Source organism: Thalassophryne amazonica, chromosome 14, assembly GCF_902500255.1.
Source record: "Thalassophryne amazonica chromosome 14, fThaAma1.1, whole genome shotgun sequence".
In the NCBI taxonomy this organism is placed as follows: Eukaryota; Metazoa; Chordata; class Actinopteri; order Batrachoidiformes; family Batrachoididae; genus Thalassophryne; species Thalassophryne amazonica.
The window spans coordinates 58,200,901-58,223,548 of record NC_047116.1 but is presented as its reverse complement, the minus strand read 5'-3'; the positions used below and the strand labels follow the sequence as shown (position 1 = coordinate 58,223,548).

General features: G+C 40.3%; 1 protein-coding gene across 1 annotated transcript in view; it reads right to left on the bottom strand.

Moving 5' to 3' along the window:
- epb41l5 (erythrocyte membrane protein band 4.1 like 5) overlaps nt 1–22,648 on the bottom strand; it is a 119,666-nt gene that overhangs the window by 19,215 nt on the left and 77,803 nt on the right. The window contains 3 exon segments of the mRNA XM_034186242.1: nt 1,459–1,593; nt 4,156–4,250; nt 5,075–5,220. Coding sequence (XP_034042133.1) covers nt 1,459–1,593; nt 4,156–4,250; nt 5,075–5,220 — 376 coding nt within the window.

Below are 22,648 nucleotides of genomic sequence, written 5' to 3'. Positions count from 1 at the left end.
CCATCTTGCACAGTTTATTGCGCGACTCCTAATGTCTGTTTTTTTCCTCTTTCTCAGTGTACACACCAACATATGCATAACCATTATTCTAATATGAAAGAATTTTCTTTTTCAAAAACAAGATTTAGCCTTCAGACATTATTTTTCCAAAAAATGTCTTGAAAAAGAAGGGGATCACTTCTAACCAGTTCTGACTAATATATTCAGGCCAAAACAATATTATAATTATTAGTTTGTGCTTCCACCCATCCATGGGACATGCAACATTGGAGACTGACCTGCCACCCAATCCATAATGAAAGACCTTTAATCTAGGGGTGTTGTGGGGGCCATGCTCACCCATGTCCCCTTTTGTTCTGGAATTGCCTCTTGATGGGCGTCTGAGCAGGAAGAATTGATAACGTATATTTATGGAGAAAGCAAAACCAGACTGACAGGTTGGAGCGTTTTATCAGCGTTTTTTACGTCATGTCCTCAGAAAGACAATGGGTGCATTTGGAGTTGAAAAAAATGCTTGTGTCTGTTGTCAATATTTTCATATGGTAGCTTAAAATCACCCATTCCAGTGGTGGTATCAGTACACAATTTTCTTTCACTCTCAGCTAACAGCACCATTATGACATCTCCATAGCAGCGTGCGCAGCTGCTCGACATTTCCGCGTCCCGACAATATTGCGCATGCGCAGTTGCTTGGAGCGCTGGCCTCTCGACAGGAATGACATCTAGTCAGAACACTGGTCAGGGCGCGGGGTAATACATCTAAATGTGAAATGGTCAAATATTTTGCCACTGTTACCCCGATATTGTACGGCTTGAAATCTCTCACAATTACATCTGCGGAAAAAAATGTAATTGGATTAAAAATTACAGTAACACGTTACTGGCATCACTGGTTGCAGAGCACCCCAAACTAGTTTAAAAAAAACAAAAACAATTATCCACAAAACAATTATCCAATTATTGTGTGCAAACATCTTCAGGTGATCATGCTGAGGAGTATCTATGCAAGTGACAAGATCATGTGCTGATTTTTGACTGATGTTTTGTGATTCATCTATACCAGATGGCTGTGAAGAGAAACAAAATGTTTCCATCATAATGACAGAACTGCATGTGCAAGTTACAGTTTTTGCCTCAATTTCCCACAAAATGATGCTTTGCAAGACGAGGTAATGTCCAAGTGAAGCAATATTCATGAATACCATGTTTGTGCATGGTGAGTGTGCATGTACAAAACACTAAATATATTCGACTGGACTGGGTTGCTTGACGCGAGGACGTTTCGCTTCAAATCGCAGAAGCTTCCTCAGCAAAAATTCTTGCTCTGGTAGTCTGACTTCTGTCTTGACTCTTGTAGAGAAGAAACCACCTGGACAACTGAGAGCCTACACAGAAACACTGAATATACACAATATGGAAACAATCCTTTCTTGGGAGTTGTGTAGTGCCTGTTCTCACTTTCAGAGCCACAGCCTCAGCCTGTGCTTTCAGGATGTTGCTCTTCATATTTTCTGGGGTGTGAAGTGAAGTCACAACTGGACTACTGCCTGCACTGCTCAGACCACATTTCTCTGGGAGCTTCACCACATCGTCCTGTTGGAGCAGAATGAGAGTAATTAAATAACAGTGAACAGTCACGCATCCATCTAGCCCCTTCATTTTAAGAGACAGAGGTCACTGGTAGTAGGAGTCTAACCCAGGGCGCACCAGGCGAGAAGTGATGCACTCTGCACAGACCACAGTCTATCACAGTGCGTCCACTCAGTGGGTTTGAATGAATCTCTGTCTAAATACAAATGAGGACAAAATTATTAGCCCACCTATGAAATTTAACATTTTCTTCAAAAATTTCCAACGTACTTTTTAACAGCAAGGAATTTTCAATATATAATTTCTAAAAATCCTAGTTTTATTTTGGATGCTAACTTATTTTAACAGAAATGACAATAAAATTTCCCAAACTACCAGGGTAAAAATGCAGCCCCCCTGATGCTAATGATCAACTGTGTGTCCTTTTTCTTGCAGTTTTCTACAAGTCTCAGACATGTAACCTGGGGAATCCCAGCCCATTCTTCTTTGGCAAATATCTCAATCTCCTATAAATTTGATGGTCTTCTGGCATGGACTTTGGTCTTCAGTTCAACCCACAGATTTTCAATAGGATTCAAGTCAGGGCTTTGTGCAGGCCAGTCAATAACATTCACTTTGGTTTTCTGGCAGTAGTTCTTCACCAGAAGAGAGAGATGTTTTGGGATGTTGTCATGTTGGAAGACAAAGCAACGTCCCAGATCCAGTTTTGCTGCTGACTAGAGGCTTTCTTTCAAAATCTTTACATATCCTCCTTTCGTCATGACTGCTTCCACCTTGACAAGACTCCCAGTTCCAAAGACACTAAAGCATCCCCACAGCATAATACTCCCACCACCGTGTTTCACTGTGGGGACAGTGTTCTTTGCGTTCTACAACTCTCCTTTCTTTCTGTAAATATAAACAATGTCTCAATGACAAAGCGCTCTATTTATCATCTGACCAAAGGATACATATCCACTATGCATCAGCTATCTCCAGGTTGTCCTTGGTATATTCAGTCTGACTTTAAGGTGTCTCTTCTGCAGAAGTGGAATTTTTCTTAGTCTGCAATCTTGTAGTTCATTTTTGTCCAGGGCTCTAAGTGATCACCTTCTTTGAGACTACAATTCCTTACTTGGCCAAGTCATTCACTCAGAATCAGAATAGCCTTTATTCTGATTCTGAGTGATTTTTTTTTTGGGGGGGGGGATGGTGGGTTCCTCCTGGAATCCACTATCATCTCCACAGTCTTGAGCAGGTTCAGCTCCAGGTTGTTCTGACTACAACAGAGGCCCAACTGTTCCACCTCCTGTCTGTATGCGGCCTCATCACCATCCTGGATAAGTCCAATGATGGTGGTGCCATCCGCAACCTTTTGAGTTTAACAGAGGGGTTCCCTGAGGTGCAGTCATTTGTGTAGAGGGAGAAGAGCAGTGGGGAGAGCACAAACCCCTGAGGGGCACCCGTGCTGACTGTTCGTGTTGTGGATGTGATACTGTGTCCTGTCCATCATGAAGTTGGAGATCCACTGACAGGTGGGAGCTGGCACAGAGAGGTTGGAGAATTTTTTGTGGAGAATGTCAGGGATGATGGTATTTAACACTGACCTGAAGTCCATGAACAGGATCCTCACATACGTCTCTACAGAGTCCAGGTGCTGCAGGATGTAATGCAGTCCCATGCTGACTGCATCCTCAACTGAACTGTTTGCCCAGTAGGCAAACTGCAGGGGGTCCAGCAGGGGGTCCTGTGACATCCTTCAGGTGGCTCAACATCAGCCATTCAAAATAGTTCATGACTACAGAAGTCAGGGTGACGACTTTATTCACTGTAGTCACTTAGTCCTGTTATGGAGGTTGTCTTGGTAGTTGTTGTGGAGTCTTGAAACATCTTTCGTGAGTTTTCTTTCCAGAGACTTTGAAATCTTTTGCTTCCAACCTCTGCCAGGCTTGTTCTGTACCGTGTGGCTATGAATTTCTTGATGATACTTCTCACTTCAGTTTTTGACACTTGAAACCACTAAGATAACTTCTTCTCCTGCTTTGTTTTTTTGTTTGTTTGTTTTTTTAGTCCAAATGGTTTTTGTTTTGTTTTTGGCATGATGCTTTTACAAGTGACAGCTCAAACCCTAACTGAAGTTTTTACACTGTGTGTAAATTGGAAGATAACCTTCAGTTTTAACTTTATTTTATACATTTTGAGTATTACAAAGTTTAAGCACATCATTGCACAACAATGGTTTGTGTTATGTTTCAACAAAAAGCTACGTACCTAAGGGGCCTAAATTTTGACCCTGGTAGTTTTTGTGAAATAATTTAGTTTCTGTGTGCAAATTAAAACAATGTAAGCCTCCAAACCAAAACTAGGATGTTTACAAATGCTGTGTTGAAAAGTACTTGCCCTGTTTAAAAAGCACTTGGGACAATTTTGAAGGACACCTTAAATTTCATAAGGGGCTAATAATTTTGTCATCTGTAGGTGATGAATATTGACTATACACAGAAAACTGCTTAATTAGAGCCACGTACCATAGCTGAAAAATATATCTGGTATTAATATATAGATAATCTATTGATGACCACCCACCTGATTGTTCATGGCCCTGTTGACATTAACATTATTTCGTGTAGGAAGGAGTGAACTGCTCTCCAATTCCAACTGCTTCAGACGAGCTGCTGCTTCTGGAGACAAGTCAACAAAAAACACATACTCAGATAACAAATTATTCATTTCCTCCAGAATACTCATCATTGAGATTAAATAGTCTGATCCTAACAAATGTCCAATAGATGGTGCATTGAAAAAAAAAAAGAATGTGTGCAACCTAAAACATGTCTATTAAAACAAAAATTAACAACTTCCTTGACAGAGAATGTTATTAGTCTATTGTTAAAGACAAACTGAACAAAGTACTAAGTCCTAAGACTAACAGTCCCAGTTCTTTTCACCAGAGCATGAAGTGGACAAGACTGTATGATTCCCCCCAGATGGGATACCAGTCCATCATCACGTTACTTCCCCAACATGTCAACTATTTACAGCTGGGTGAAGTTTTTATCAAAAGACACAGACAGTGTGACTGGGAATTAAACCCTAGTATACATATTGGCAGCCCAACTTGTATCCACTGAGCAGATTTTGGCAAGAGATACAGAACCATATGTGGATTTATTTTTCTACAATATTAGTGGGTCAATAATGGAGCTTGTCTTTTGGCTGCCCCTGGTTGTTCAGGATCACCACAGGGGGTCTGTTCCAGATCCACATTGCGACTTGACCTTTCTGATCCAACTTCAGTTTCACACGGAGAAACATAAAGACCCCTGGTCTTCTCAGCCAATACTAACCAGGATGTACTCTGATTCACTTCTGATACACACCTTCATACTATATATTGCATATTCCAATCAAGGGTCACAGGGAGACACACGAGTATATCTGAATTGTTCAATGTTTTTAAATTCAAAATACAATCAAACATTTTGCAACTTTTTTGTAGCCTCACCAATGAGACTGAGTGCCTCATCCTCAGTGACAGTGGAAGTCGAAAAGGCATTGTTTGGACCTGCCTCATCTGTAGCAGTGGGAACAACAGGAGCCTTGAGGACATCATCAATACATGTCTCCAGCAGGTCAGTGGCCATGGGCAGACTAGAGCAGGAGCATCAAATAGCAGGGTAAAGAAGGAGAAGAAGGTATCAAAGAAGTAGGAGATCAAAATGGGAGTGAAACAGAAACAAACGCATGCATACACATACAAAACGAAAGAGATAATGTAACTGAAGTGTTCAGGCAAAGTTCCACCAGTTAGTCATGATCGTCCAGCTGTACAACTCACCTGCCGTCTTCATAACATATGCACTCTGCAAAGATGACCATGGTAATAGCAGGAAAAGCCTTCATACACATAAATCCTAAATTAAAAATGTTAATTTATACGTCAAGAATAATAAACAGCTGTAAAAACATTGCTGAAGTCAATTTATTAATTTTATTAATATAGTTCCAAATCACAACAAAGCTGCCTCAAGGCACTTCACATGCATAAAGTGTAACCTTACCAACTCCCCTGAGGCGACAGTGGTAAGAAAAAAACTCCTTCAGATGATACTGACGAAGAAACATCAAGCAGACCAGACTCAGAAGGATGACCCACTACTAAGCTCATTCTAACAGTTACAAGATTTTAATTTTTTTTTTTTTTTTACAAAGCTTTGGAGTCTATCCAAGAAGTCATAGGGCATGAGGTGGGGTACACCCCGACCAGTCTATCACAGGGCCACATATAGACAGACAAATACGAGTACATTCACATCCTCACGCACACCTAAGGTCAATTTAAAGTTTCCAAATCAACTAACCTGCATGTCTTTGGATGAACCTATCACCAAAGTTAAAAAAAGAAGAAAAAAAAAGCCACCATGGAGTAAAAACTATTTTACGCTGCAAACAAAGAGACCAGCACATCCAACGTAAAGTGCAGCCCTGAAAAATAAATAACAGTGCTCAATATCAAACATTTCAAAAGCATAATCTGTCGTGAAGACACTGTGTCTTCATAGCAAGTAATAAAGTGCAGGTGGATGCCTGCTAATATTGTCAGATTTAGAAGTGAAGACACTTGATACATGGGTTTTGAGAGAAGCTTTGGTGTGAACAGGAGGACCTCATACTTGCATAGCCTGAAGACATGGCAGATCTTATGAAGCACAATATACAGTGTTATATAACATCTGGAGAGACAGGAAGCTGCAGGAGACTGTCACATTTTAAAGCATCGGTGAATGAAATGGAGACTGAACTGAGGGTGTGTACAACTCTTCAACAAGAAGAAAAAAAAAGACTGGAGGAGCAAAGAGCCACACAAGATGAATCTAAGGTCTCTGCAGCCATCAGTGCACATGACCAATAAGGTCAAAACATTCTGTTAGAATGGAGATCAATTCCAAGCAGAACTGAAACTAAACTGAATTAAAAGATCTGGAGCTGGGTATTGGCCAAATAAAATGAATTAATTTATTTTTCATCAGTTCACTTAAACTGATGCAGTATATCAAGGCCAAATGGAATTTTCAATCTGCACATAAACACTAATGTTACATGTAAGTTCCTGTTTTTGGTTTGGTTCGTGCTTCTTTACAATTATTCAAAAGGTGCGACAATCACATATTTGAAGCATGTTTCATAAAATTTAAACCATTAATTACTGGTGTTATTAAGTGCACATAGATGACTATGCTGATGGCAAATGGGAAACTGCATTCAAAAACTGGGGATTTGAATGCCGTGTGTCTTGAACACACTATAATGAAAGAACAAAAAGTCAGTTACCCAAACTGGCCTTCAAATACAAATCTGACCGTTGATGTCAGGGTATAGGCTAATCAGGAGCAATTCAGCTTTAAATATAAGGCAATGCTAAAATATCCTCAGTTGTATGAGGTGCTGCAGCTTGTGCCGTGCAGCCTCCTGGGAATGGCAGAGTGGAGAACGGGGGGGCGGGTCATGCACAAACACAAGGGAGGGGTGGGAGGGGTTAGGCATGCGTCAGTCTCTGTCCATGTGTGCATAAAGTCTGGAGTTGCCTTGACAACAACAGGCTGTAAGGGAGGGCAGATAAAATAAGAGGAGAGCCAAATGCTTCACCAAGGCTGTTGAAATCCTTCTGGAGAAAAGACAAGCGGGGCATTTTGACCTTCGGTAGCTGATAAGGCTGCCATGTTTTGAGTTAGGCAGAGAGAGACAGAAATTCCATTTGCAGCTCCTCTGACATCGAAATCCAATTTATGAATATTACCTGGTCTCCAACATATTCCTTTGCAAGGCAGACATTTGCTCCGAGATGTTTTGCAACTTGCGTTTGAGTTCAAATGTTCACACAGTCTGAGAGGGTACCGTGTTGCCCGCTTCATTAATCATGAAGGACAGATGTGGGGTTGTGGTTCTGGTAGCAGCCGTTTTGCCAATTTTCCAGTAGGTCAGGGCAGCGCACAATCCAATCAGCACCAGCCTTCCTGCCATAAAAGCAAATAAGAATAAATCTCCGAAGTCTTTCACAGAGAGTGGTGCTAAGCACGCAATGTGCCACTTCTCCCAGGTGTTGAGAACATAGCCCGCAGGATAGGTTCCATCTGGGCATGCAGGGTCCCCAGCCCTGATTTCCTTGCTGAAAAATGGTGTCAATAACACAGAGACCAGCTGATCAGTTCCATGGTTATTCCAAATATAGCTTCAAGAATTCACAGTCTGGTGAAGTTGGTGAAGGTTTGAGCAGAGATAAAACCACAGAAGGAGAGAAGAGAGGAGGAGATGCGACCGCCCACGCCAGAGGCCCAAGCCAAGGAAACAGAATGTGACCGTCTGACCTATTAAAATAGGTCAAGGTTAGCCATTTTTGAACTTGCCCAAGGTCTGTGACCCAAGAACGGTCTCTGTGAATTTGAAGACCCTGGCAGTAATAGGACTGGACTTATGCTGAGGACAGACAGATGGATGGACGCAAAGTCTTCACAATACCCGATGGCCATATTTTGGCTTTGGGTAAAAATGTAAATCTCAAACTGATTCTGTACACAATGACGTGTACATAACTTAAATTTAAATGAGTTCTGTATTTGTTGCAAAAAATATGGAAAAATGCCATCTGTGATATCACTCATTCATGGAACTGATCATTTTTGACTAGCTCTATGCCTATATAATGTACACAGTTTCTTTATTCCTATATATCTTATTTTGAGCTGCTGTGACACTGAAATTTCCTCTGTGAAGGCTCAATAAAGTTAATCTCATCTATGAATCAGGGTAGGAAATGAACAATTTTACTTGCAAGTTTATAGTTGTGAGTTCCAAGTGAGGAATACTAGCAATAAAACCTTTCATTAACAATATTTAAACCCTGATATGAGCACAAAATTGTAGACAATCTTCAAAGAAAGCTGTTGTATAAATTTCTTGTTTGATTTGCTTCATACTCAACAACAGCAACAAGCGTCTACCTTATAATAATACAATAACATGCTTTTGGAGGGCGGTACGCATTTTCAGAGGCCCGATGTCTATGCCGTCGCCTAAAATGACAGATATTCGCCCGAGTTAGACAAGGGGGAATATCTGTCATTGCAGGTGACGGCATGGACGCAGGGACTCAGAAAATGCATACCGTATGACAAATGCATGTTATTTGCATTATTATCACTTACTGAGATACACAACACGTAACGCGTACATAAGAAGTTGGCTCACTTTAACTTTTGTCGTGTCGGGTGGTGCACGCTTCTCTCCAAATTCGGCAGTGTGTCCTCATCAAGCTGGCTGCTTAAGTTGCTGTTCATTGTCGTACTATTCATGAGAAAATCATCCGGAAAATCCATATTGGGACCAACACACACTTCTCGCCTTTTCATCTTTTCCTCTGCGGACAGTTCTTGGGCTGCACGCGCTATGACGTCATCAGTTTACGAACAGCGGGCAAGTATCCGGATACCCGCCCGCTGTGGGCAGCTGTGGGCGGGTATAGCCAGGTAGCGTAAATGTAAATCTACGCTTCCAGCCCAGCAACGCCTCAGTAAGTGAGAATAATTATCCAATTTAAATGCATCCTCTTAAGTATACATATCTGCAATAGCTACAGTATCATCTGAGTGACAACCAATGAAGACACAAATAAAGTGAACATTTTATATATGAAACAATCAATGCATGACAAAGTACTGATTACATAAAAGTGTAGACTATATTGTGAAAACAGCAGCAGCCACAATTATCCTATGTTTATTCTCCAATACAGTATTTAACAACACAGAGAACATGAGCTATAAATCAACTGGTACCATCTATGTTATAAACATAAATATAACATTATCTTCATTGATCAAACTGTGCATGAAACGTACAGTGGTACAGCTGTGCGGCCGAGCAACTCCAAACGAGTTGCCACGCACACATTCCATCTTACACTGGACAGACACACAACGCACAGTTCCAACTACAAATAACACAAAAACAGTGTACAAGGAAACAAATGTTTGTTAAATACAACACAATTAGATTACTGACTTACAGTCACTCAATTCATTTTATTGCCTGATTGAGGTTTGAATAATGTGACAGAACACTTAATATTTTGGGGAAAACACTTGATTTCTAACCAGGAACAGGATGAGGAAGTTGAATTAAAATTTAACAGTTTCCTGACCCCAATCCAGAGAATCATATGCAGGCTGATCCTGTTATTTCATGACTGATCAATATCAGCTTCATCAAGTCCAAATATTTTTTGTATTTATTTTCTTTGTGGACCTTTCTGTTACATAATTTAAAAAAAGTTATATCATCACACAATTTACATATCTATAACATTTAGCTGATTGGCTTACTCATTTAGTCATAAAAAAAAGCATATTTTCCTATATCCTCCTGACTATCTTCCTGATAGACAGGAGGATATTGGCAAAATTGCAGAACTATAATCCACAGTCTGTGACATGGATTAGAATACTGTATTGCAACCATTTAATTAAAATAACAAATTTGCATTGAACTATTACGGTTCTCTCTCTACATTTATCTAAACATTTGACATCGGCAATTTGTGCTTTTATAACAACTATGTCTTAACATGAACAAAAATAAAATTTGATACAAGTAAAGCTGCACTTACTGCTCAATAAGTCACCAATATCGCATTTAGTTCTCAGGAATACTGATTTACGTTTAAATTTGATTCTTACTGATTTATATAAATGGAAAACGCAATAACAGATTTTTCCATCCAGTGCTGACGTCAGCATTTGAGATACTCACAACTTGTGTTGTGCAAACCAACACAAACGTTTTTTCACATCAATATTTGACTTCGACAAACATGTGAAATGTTTATCATATTTTCCTCCATATTAATATTTCACACCTATGTAACAGAATAAACCAAAAAAAAAAAAAGAGCAAGTTTAGCAGACTAACCACATTTGCATGGAGACCATTTAAAGTAAATTTATCCCAAAGACATTTTGATTTGAGTGAAATAACTTCTAACGTCAGCTAACAATTCTGCCAAAAACATGACATAATAGGATAATAAGACGTAATAAGACTAAGTAGGAGTGTTAGCTTTTCCATATAAATGATGATTTAAAAAAGTCAGGTCAGCGATTTTGTCCTTTTTGCTCAAACCAGACCCATTTGAAGTTATTTCTGATGAACTTTAAATCATCTCCCTGCAGCAGAATGTTTCCACCCATTTTTGCTTCTTTGTAGTTTCAACACGATGTAGAGTTCACGGTAAAATCTCTGCATCTCTCATTGGCTGCTGTGCAAATGAGAGGTAGCGTGTTACATTTATCATTCAGTCTAGGATCAGGACGTGAGTGTCTCAGAGATGTTTCCAAACAATTTTACAGATAAGAGCATCATAAAATCAGACCATAGATTAAATCTGATGCAAGCAGGTATTTTGGTGATGGAAGAAGTGCAGGATCATTTGTCCACCTATTCTCGACGATTTGTGACTTTTTTCCCTTGTTCAGCTATAATGGTGTGTCATCTGACCAGGCCCCAAGACTTAAGGTAAGTTGTTTCACTGTTTCCAGTTTTTGTGCAACTTAGTATTTTCTGAACATAATATTTTGCATAATCAACTGTGCAAAAGAATTATTAAATGTGCGGAATGGACGAAATACAAAAGAGAATAATATTTTTCAATAAAAAAATAGTCATGATAGAACTAAATTAATACAACAGTAGTGCTTGACATATTACAACAAAGTTATTCATTTTGACAGAAGAAAACTATGAAGCACAAGGTGGGGGATGTAGGTGACCTTTGTTTCTGTGCAAAGTCCAGAATGGAGCTACAAGCACACATTCCTAAGCCATGCATTGATATCATCTAACCTCAGCCAGTCAGTTTTGAGGTAACAAGAGTAGAGAGTAGAGTAGAGAAAGGATAGGGGAGGGCCGAAAGAACAACAGAGACAGAGTGGAGGGTGAGAAACTGATAAAAACATGCTACAGTAGTGGTACTCAAGGTCACTGCACACTACCACAAAGTCTGCCTGAATCCCCATATAAAAATATCCCCATCATGGTTTCCCAAACTGAGGTACATCCCTCCAGGTGCGCAGACTGCAACTAGAGGGTGCGTGAGAGAAAATGTATAATGCTAAAAGCTTTATGTTTGTATATATTTTGTCTGGCTAGAATGGTTTCCCTTCTCAGTTGATACAGGGTTCACTGGACAGCACCTCAATGGATCCTGAACATTTTCTTTTTTTTGGACGAATGTCATATTTGCATCATTCCTGGCACATTCCTGACTTAACGCATCTGAACAGGTTTCTTAATAGTGCGTGTTGGTGCGTGATATTCATGATTTTTGTGGACCATGTTTTTGGCTGTCAAAAAAATCTTCCACGGATGTCACGCACCACCCTCATTTTGCCTCATGTCAGGGAGGTCACAACTGAGCGCATTGATCCGTCTTGATTAGTGGTGATCCTTAACAGAGCATGACAGCGTTCTTCTCTGACGTGCGCACAATTAAACCCTGCTGCACCGCATTCAGTTTCATTGCTGCAGTATGCTGAAGGACAGTCAATCAATTTTTTTATATAGCGCCAAATCACAACAAATAGTTGCCCCAAGGCGCTTTATATTGTAAGGCAAGGCCATAGAATAATTATGTAAAACCCCAACGGTCAAAACGACCCCCTGTGAGCAAGCACTTGGCTACAGTGGGAAGGAAAAACTCCCTTTTAACAGGAAGAAACCTCCAGCAGAACCAGGCTCAGGGAGGGGCAGTCTTCTGCTGGGACTGGTTGGGGCTGAGGGAGAGAACCAGGAAAAAGACATGCTGTGGAGGGGAGCAGAGATCGATCACTAATGATTAAATGCAGAGTGGTGCATACAGAGCAAAAAGAGAAAGAAACAGTGCATCATGGGAACCCCCCAGCAGTCTACGTCTATAGCAGCATAACTAAGGGATGGTTCAGGGTCACCTGATCCAGCCCTAACTATAAGCTTTAGCAAAAAGGAAAGTTTTAAGCCTAATCTTAAAAGTAAAGAGGGTGTCTGTCTCCCTGATCTGAATTGGGAGCTGGTTCCACAGGAGAGGAGCCTGAAAGCTGAAGGCTCTGCCTCCCATTCTACTCTTACAAACCCTAGGAACTACAAGTAAGCCTGCAGTCTGAGAGCGAAGCGCTCTATTGGGGTGATATGGTACTACGAGGTCCCTAAGATAAGATGGGACAGTGATGCCAAGTTGGTTAAACGTCTCGTTCCAATGCTCCTCAGTGTGCTCCTGCAGGTGTTCCACCTGCTGCTGCGCCTGATGCTTGGGAAAACGTGTGAGACGAGAGCCGCGTGGAGCCACACATCTGGTTCTCTCCGTCTACTCCTCCTCTCTGCGCCACTCCATGGCACAGAGCCCAACTAAGCATGCAGTCACAAAGTTCGTCTGGTTTGGATTTTGAGGAGTTAAATTGGAGCCATCTGAATTGTTCAGTAACTGATGGTAGGATGAATATGGGTGTGTGTGCGTGTGTGGAGACAATTCGTCACATTCAGCACAATAGCACGGAACAACAATATTTGTTATTATCTATCGTCCACCTGGTCGTTACTGTGAGTTTCTCTGTGAATTTTCAGACCTTTTGTCTGACTTAGTGCTTAGCTCAGATAAGATAATTATAGTGGGCGATTTTAACATCCACACAGATGCTGAGAATGACAGCCTCAACAGTGCATTTAATCTATTATTAGACTCTATTGGCTTTGCTCAAAAAGTAAATGAGTCCACCCACCACTTTAATCATATCTTAGATCTTGTTCTGACTTATGGTATGGAAATAGAAGACTTAACAGTATTCCCTGAAAACTCCCTTCTGTCTGATCATTTCTTAATAACATTTACATTTACTCTGATGGACTACCCAGCAGTGGGGAATAAGTTTCATTACACTAGAAGTCTTTCAGAAAGCGCTGTAACTAGGTTTAAGGATATTATTCCTTCTTTATGTTCTCTAATGCCATATACCAACACAGTGCAGAGTAGCTACCTAAACTCTGTAAGTGAGATAGAGTATCTCGTCAATAGTTTTACATCCTCATTGAAGACAACTTTGGATGCTGTAGCTCCTCTAAAAAAGAGAGCTTTAAATCAGAAGTGCCTGACTCCGTGGTATAACTCACAAACTCGTAGCTTAAAGCAGATAACCCGTAAGTTGGAGAGGAAATGGCGTCTCACTAACTTAGAAGATCTTCACTTAGCCTGGAAAAAGAGTCTGTTGCTCTATAAAAAAGCCCTCCGTAAAGCTAGGACATCTTTCTACTCATCACTAATTGAAGAAAATAAGAACAACCCCAGGTTTCTTTTCAGCACTGTAGCCAGGCTGACAAAGAGTCAGAGCTCTATTGAGCTGAGTATTCCATTAACTTTAACTAGTAATGACTTCATGACTTTCTTTGCTAACAAAATTTTAACTATTAGAGAAAAAATTACTCATAACCATCCCAAAGACGTATCGTTATCTTTGGCTGCTTTCAGTGATGCCGGTATTTGGTTAGACTCTTTCTCTCCGATTGTTCTGTCTGAGTTATTTTCATTAGTTACTTCATCCAAACCATCAACATGTTTATTAGACCCCATTCCTACCAGGCTGCTCAAGGAAGCCCTACCATTATTTAATGCTTCGATCTTAAATATGATCAATCTATCTTTGTTAGTTGGCTATGTACCACAGGCTTTTAAGGTGGCAGTAATTAAACCATTACTTAAAAAGCCATCACTTGACCCAGCTATCTTAGCTAATTATAGGCCAATCTCCAACCTTCCTTTTCTCTCAAAAATTCTTGAAAGGGTAGTTGTAAAACAGCTAACTGATCATCTGCAGAGGAATGGTCTATTTGAAGAGTTTCAGTCAGGTTTTAGAATTCATCATAGTACAGAAACAGCATTAGTGAAGGTTACAAATGATCTTCTTATGGCCTCAGACAGTGGACTCATCTCTGTGCTTGTTCTGTTAGACCTCAGTGCTGCTTTTGATACTGTTGACCATAAAATTTTATTACAGAGATTAGAGCATGCCATAGGTATTAAAGGCACTGCGCTGCGGTGGTTTGAATCATATTTGTCTAATAGATTACAATTTGTTCATGTAAATGGGGAATCTTCTTCACAGACTAAAGTTAATTATGGAGTTCCACAAGGTTCTGTGCTAGGACCAATTTTATTCACTTTATACATGCTTCCCTTAGGCAGTATTATTAGACGGTATTGCTTAAATTTTCATTGTTACGCAGATGATACCCAGCTTTATCTATCCATGAAGCCAGAGGACACACACCAATTAGCTAAACTGCAGGATTGTCTTACAGACATAAAGACATGGATGACCTCTAATTTCCTGCTTTTAAACTCAGATAAAACTGAAGTTATTGTACTTGGCCCCACAAATCTTAGAAACATGGTGTCTAACCAGATCCTTACTGTGGATGGCATTACCCTGACCTCTAGTAATACTGTGAGAAATCTTGGAGTCATTTTTGATCAGGATATGTCATTCAAAGCGCATATTAAACAAATATGTAGGACTGCTTTTTTGCATTTACGTAATATCTCTAAAATCAGAAAGGTCTTGTCTCAGAGTGATGCTGAAAAACTAATTCATGCATTTATTTCCTCTAGGCTGGACTATTGTAATTCATTATTATCAGGTTGTCCTAAAAGTTCCCTAAAAAGCCTTCAGTTAATTCAAAATGCTGCAGCTAGAGTACTGACGGGGACTAGAAGGAGAGAGCATATCTCACCCATATTGGCCTCTCTTCATTGGCTTCCTGTTAATTCTAGAATAGAATTTAAAATTCTTCTTCTTACTTATAAGGTTTTGAATAATCAGGTCCCATCTTATCTTAGGGACCTCGTAGTACCATATCACCCCAATAGAGCGCTTCGCTCTCAGACTGCAGGCTTACTTGTAGTTCCTAGGGTTTGTAAGAGTAGAATGGGAGGCAGAGCCTTCAGCTTTCAGGCTCCTCTCCTGTGGAACCAGCTCCCAATTCAGATCAGGGAGACAGACACCCTCTCTACTTTTAAGATTAGGCTTAAAACTTTCCTTTTTGCTAAAGCTTATAGTTCGGGCTGGATCATGTGACCCTGAACCATCCCTTAGTTATGCTGCTATAGACGTAGACTGCTGGGGGGTTCCCATGATGCACTGTTTCTTTCTCTTTTTGCTCTGTATGCACCACTCTGCATTTAATCATTAGTGATCGATCTCTGCTCCCCTCCACAGCATGTCTTTTTCCTGGTTCTCTCCCTCAGCCCCAACCAGTCCCAGCAGAAGACTGCCCCTCCCTGAGCCTGGTTCTGCTGGAGGTTTCTTCCTGTTAAAAGGGAGTTTTTCCTTCCCACTGTAGCCAAGTGCTTGCTCACAGGGGGTCGTTTTGACCGTTGGGGTTTTACATAATTATTGTATGGCCTTGCCTTACAATATAAAGCGCCTTGGGGCAACTGTTTGTTGTGATTTGGCGCTATATAAAAAAACTGATTGATTGAACAACGTGGAACATTATTCTTGACCGTGCATAATGGTTCCTGATCATTCGCCAGCAACACGTGCCATAACGTGTAACACGTGGTAACAGGTTGCAGCAGTTCCTGAGGACACCTGACGCCTCTGCCCCGAATCACCACATTTGTGATCAGTGTTCAAGAATGCATACTTCGTGGCATTCATGACTTGTCGTCGTTATGTGTAAACGCACCATTAAACTGACCATTTCTTTTCTTCTTCTACTGTAAAATGGTGACAATAACCTGCCTCCTTCCTGTAATTTGCCTGAAAGTTTGAACTATCCAAAATGTGTTTTCACACTGTAAATGCACTGGACCGTGGTTCAATTTGATTCAAACTGAGACCACCACTTTTGGTCCTTTGGGCTGGACTATGGTATGAGGAAGCTTTCACATCTAATTTTTTGGCAGACTGTGTTGGGTTGTTGGTTGTCTGTTTTGCTTGAAGGGCAATATGCATTTTTGGTAGGTGAGTAGTTAGTTGCCTACAGTGGTTATAAATGGTATGGGCTTCAGGCTCTATTGACAAACATTCTTTAAAAAAAAATATATGAAATGAACTGACTAAGCGTGTTCAAAACAGAAACGTGAACTGCAAACATAAATTTATTAATTTTAATCCTGTCAACTGAAGTAGTGCTTGCACATAACACTGCTTACTGTTATTGTGGGGGGAGGCAGGGGGATGGCAGTGAGTGGAGCATGAATTTAGAATGTACACAGGGTGCGTGATCTAAAACATTTGGGAACGTCTGCTCAACGTCGAGCCTGATGCAAGATAGAGTGTGCTCGCCGACACCAACACTGACAGTTGCACCAGCCTTGTGTGCTGACTGGTCAACAGCATATCAGTGAGCCAGATGCTTGTTTGTTTCCCAGGTTCTTATTAAATGTTTTTCCACACCTTTTTCCTTCTGTGAAAGGAGGCAAGACTGCAGTAAAACGATAAATGAATCAAAATGAGGAATTAGTCCATATTTCCTAATAATATGATTTTGTCTGTGAGAAGGATGACTCGCCTCTTGTTGCTTTTTTCTTTAATGTAGCAGATCTGAAAATGTGTTCAAAAAGATGTTTCTTTTTCCCCCTGATGTGAGACAGAGGGTCTGTCTGCTGAACTATGCCAAGATCTTAAATGTCCCATTCAGTCAAACTTTTTTTAAATCCACATTTTACGTGAAACAAAGAAACAATGCAACCTGTCAAGAAGGTGCATTCAAAGTGCAGCACGTGTGTCATTATGGTGGTCCCAAAAAACAAACTGCAACGTTTTCAAGGTGCTTCTTCATTTTTTGGTTCCTTTAGGAAAAAAAATATATTGGGTGAAATTTCACAAGATTTTAAAAATATTAACCACTGCCGCCCGGCCCGTTTTTGTGATGTGCAAGTGATATTTTGAGTTATGGACTGGATACATTCATTCATTAGTGGCAGATTTTGTTCCATCTGCTTCAGGTCGCATTTTTGAGGCATTCAATGTCAACATGGACTTCCTCATCAAGGCCTCTCACAGTGGGAGAATGACCAATCATTCCAGTCGTTACAGCAGGTCCTGGATAATGTTGCTGCTGTCACTGATTTTGATGAGGAAGGAGTTGCACTTATCCAGGATTACAATCAGATCCTAATGAAGGGTGAACAGCAGCACCAATGCCTGCTGCAAGTTGTTGAGTGACATCGACGTCACTTCCCGGAGGTAAAGAAAATCGGAATCAAACGCCGCTCCCCATGACTGGTTGTTGTTGCCAATAGGTAGATAGTGACGTGTCTTTTTTTCTTTTTCTTTTTTAAATCTCTCCTGTACAGTCAGTTAAAGGAGAATGGAATGTTGTTTCAATTTGTATGTCATCTGTGAACTGGTACATTACTATTGCTGGTTTGTGCTCATACGCTCAACAATTGCAATTTCCACCCCGCGTGCGGCAGTGGTTGGAATAGTTGGATCGAAATAAACTTTTTCTCATCAAGATGCACAATTTTGTCAGGAAGCATCTGAAGAAACTTACATTTTTATTTGTGGCATACTGTCAAGGACCACACTATTGTGTCATTCACGTGCATCTCAAAAAACTTATCAGGAATATCAGGAAAAAGTTCAATACTTTTTTGACAGGTATTTCAGAAATTTATTTTATGTTACAATGTTTCAAGCATTTTTATTTTAACTGACAGTTACAGCCTATAGCTCCAAAAAACAAAGTAGCTGAAAAATATTACAATATTTCTGAAGATAATAAAAAAGATGCATTATACAAAAAATGCCAAACTTCTGAAAGTATGTTCTTTCATATACTCTTGGTTGTGGTTCCTTTTGCACAAATGACTGCATCAATGCCGCACAGCATAGAGACAATCAGCCTGCGGGACTGCCGAGGTGTTACAGAAGCCCAACTTTCTTTGATACTGGCCTCGAGCTTAAGCCTGGTTCACACGGCAAGATTATAAAATTATCTGTAGGTTTCAAAACCTGAGAGACCACACACATGGAGATAAAAAAATTTGATCTAACAGTTTTGGTCGTACAGTGTGTGATGTGCAGCCACACATAGTCTCTGGTTCAAGAGCGGCTTGACACTAGGAATGCAACACTTGTAGCCCATTTCCTGGTCATGTGTGTATCTTGGCTCTTGATGCACTGACTCCAGCCTCAGTTCATTCCTTGTGAAGCTCTCATAATTTCTTGCATAGGCCTTGCTTGACAATTTTCTCAAGGCTATGATCATTCCTGTTGCTTGTGCATCTTTTCCAACCACACTTATCCCTTCCACTCAACTTTCAATAAAAATACTTTGAGCCAGCACTCTTGAACAGCCAGCCCTTTCAGCAATGACCTTCTGGGGCTTACCTTCTTGTAGAGCGTGTCAATGAATGCCTTCTGGACAACAGCCGGCTTCCCCATGATTGCAATTGTGTGTATTGAACAGAGAAGAGGTTCATATTTATACTGCATAAGCAGCAAGTTAAACTTGAAATGATTTTTTTTTTTTAGCTGTAGGCTGTAAATATCAAAATTAAAAGAGCAAAATGCTTGGAACACTTTAGTGTTATATAATGAGTTTAGAATATATAAAGTTTTCACTTTCTGAAATATCTGCGGAAAAAAAAACAAAAAACAGGTTTTCATAATATTCTAGTTTGTTTTTTGTTTGACAGCGATTTATGTTTTTTTTTGTGTGTGTGCGTGTGTGTGTGTGTGTGAGATCTATGTGCCCTTGACATTTGATCAATTCTGTCCAAAACTGAAACACGTTATCCTTGAATACCTCAACCTTTACACCATGTTTATTGCACAGTGCCTTTGAATTGTTTGAGTTTGACCTTGTTGACAGCTACATCCTGGGTCTATTTCCTGTGAAATCAAGGAAAAGGGGACTTATGAAGGAAGAGACGATAAGAAGTTCCATACTGTCCACACAAGGAAAGCGTGAAGAAAGAAATTAAGATGAAGACAGTGAGATTGCTTCAAAGGATGTTGAGGAGAAAAAAAAGGCATGTGGAACATGTCACAGAAAGCTTCAGGACTGTTGGTCCATACTTGACTCAATGTGAGATACCTTCAATGCTTTACATGGAATAATGCATCAGTTCAAGAGTCTACATCCACAGACTGTGTCTTGTCCATGTGGTTCTGTCAGTGCGACAAAGACCAGATGCTTTTCACAGGTATGCTATTATTAGTGTACTGTCTTATAAATGTCGATATGCAAGGTGACACGGTTTTCAGCTGAATTGCTGTGGTCTGTCCAACTCCTTGCACTGAACTTTGATGAGACATGAGCAGGGAAGCATGGAGGGAAGAGGACACCTGTGGAGAAACAAGGTGAAGGAAGAGGAAAAGCACAATGGGAGGGGGATAAATACAATGTACCGTGAGAAGACTGGAGGGACAAGTGAATGAGAAGACAGAGGACATGCACAATGCAAGAGTTGGTGGTAAGAAGGATAACTAAGGAGACAGTGAATTAAAAAGGGAATGCAAGGCTTAAAGACTGAGAAGCAAAAACAGTCTACAGAGGCACAAAGCCAGTGTCATTATCAAAGACAATTAGTTCATTACTTTGAAGTACATTTAATCTGATACAGACCTGGCACACATCTGGATATTATCCACCCACAAATACATCGACTGCAGAAAACTGAACTTCATACACTCATCAGATAAAACAAAAAGATGTCTGTAAGACATTATTAGCCTTTGTGGGAAAAGTTAAAATACACTTTTCCTTGGATACCATAGAAATGGGTCTGTCAAATGAGCATTAACTTAATGAGACAGAGATGAGGCACATTACATGCGTTTTAAGTGTCAGGTGTGACACTACAACCATGTGATGCTTTTTTCTAAACAAGATCCAACACAAAGGTGAATCATTGTTGAACCTCCCAATGACTGGACAAGGTCCATGGGTACATCCACAACAGAAAAATAGTCACCCTTTAGTGATAAAGATGGACCACAGGTCCGCCTGGATGTCTACAGAGATGAAACCCCAATCAGTTCCTTCCCAGGATTCCATACATGGGGGGACTTAGTGTCCAAGCTACCTCTACTGTCCCGCGGCAAGTTCCAAGCCAGGCCCGGTTCAGGTGTATTCAGCAAATCAACAGCTGGCTGAACAATAGAACAGACCAGATTATCTCATTATGTCAATTTAGGAGAAGGAAAAAATGGAAACTGCAACGTACTTGGGGTCCCAAGGACAAGGATTGGGAAAAACTGATACTGAGCAAAGGGCATTAAAATATGGCACAATTATTAAAGGGGTGTGTGTCCCACTTGTTGCTTTCATTTTACTATTATTGTGGTCTGATTTTCATCTTTTGACTATGCTTTATAGTACATCGCTGTGCTCAGAAGTGTACATGTGTGGTGAACCTGCTTATGCAAGCAGCACTAAAAACGAAACAAAGTCAACACGTTAAGACTTTAGAGCTGCTTTTAAGTGGACAAATTTCACAAACTCTTTCTTGTAGCAGACAACTAAAATATGTCAGCTTTGCGCCTATCAGCACACTTTTAGATGAACATGGCCATAGCTGCACCGCATGCCACTTTGTGCCTGATGAAAGATGGAGCCCCTTGTGTGAGAAATAGTCACTGTGATCTGGCTTTGTATGTAAATTAGTTTTGTAAAAAGCCATAGCTGTAAATCTAAAAGGGAAAAATACCGGCTACATTCTTATTCTCTAAAAGTCAGGAAAAGATTTTATCTTTTCTCTCATGAACGACAGCAGAATGATGTCAGTGTAAAGTAAATCAGAAAAATAACCTCTGCACAAACTCTGTAACACCATGATGAAAATTTTCCACTTTAAAAGAAGAGTTTTTTTTTTTTAACTACAATAAAGGATGACTACAGTCTAAAAGACAAGCACTGCAACAGGAAAGATCCAAAATGTAAACCTGTGACTCATAGCAGCAGCTACATGTTCTGCACATGGCATCCAGAATCACTACATCGTTGATGGCACTGATTAGCTTAGCATGTCATGCTGATCAGTAAGCAGACAGACATCAAATCAGAAGGGAGAACCACACCCCAAGAGAACCCTGTGCCGAAGCAACAGCCATAAAGATAAAGATCACCCAGCGCACAAACACTGATTGGGTCAAGCAAGAGCTTTGCACAACTCATTCTTACCTCCCTCGCCTGTCTCCAGACATAAAGCATTTTTCCTCAGTACATGTTAATACTGGAACACACAGGAAAACATGATTTTTATAAACTCCAGAAAAATGCATAATACAGAAAACCACACCGCTGATCCCTCAATAAATCATTGCAATTGTGCAAGTTTTCAAGTACAACGACAGAATGTTTGAATCACATCTGCTGTAGCAGAATGATTATTATTTTAAGTTCTTTGTAAAAACAGAATTTTACAAACTCACATGGACATAAACTGACAACACACTGCTTGAGGCAACATTTTTTTTTTTTGTGATATTTAAGGAAATTGAAGCTTGAACCTTCCTCTGGAGCCTTGTAATCCACAGAGGACTGATGGACAATAAAACATAACAGAGCAAAAAATCAGCTATAAGAAAAATAACAATACAAGAAAGAAAAGGCTGAGATTTGATTGTCACTCTTGCTTGCCTCTACTGGTGGTTGGCTCTCACTGCGGTATTGTATCACTTCCTGTTCCGGAGCACAGCGGTGTTTTTCTGTATCTGTTAGCTGTTTAATCTGCGCAGTTAGATTGATCTAGTTATCTAGATTACGATTTGTTTCCCAGTGTAATCTTTACGTGCCTTAACTAAAGCACTCCTTCTGCTGAATAACCTCTAAATTATTTACACATTATTCACTTTGCGCGTTTTTAGGAATCCGCTAGCTTAGCGTAGCTACTAGCTCTTAGCCGATTTAGCATGGCAGCTTCTCCTGTCTCTCCCGCACTTTTCTGCTCTGGGTGTGAAATGTTTAGTTATTCCTCGGCCTCCTTTAGCAGTAACGGTACTTGTAATAAGTGTAGCTTATTCGTAGCTTTGGAGGCCAGGCTGGG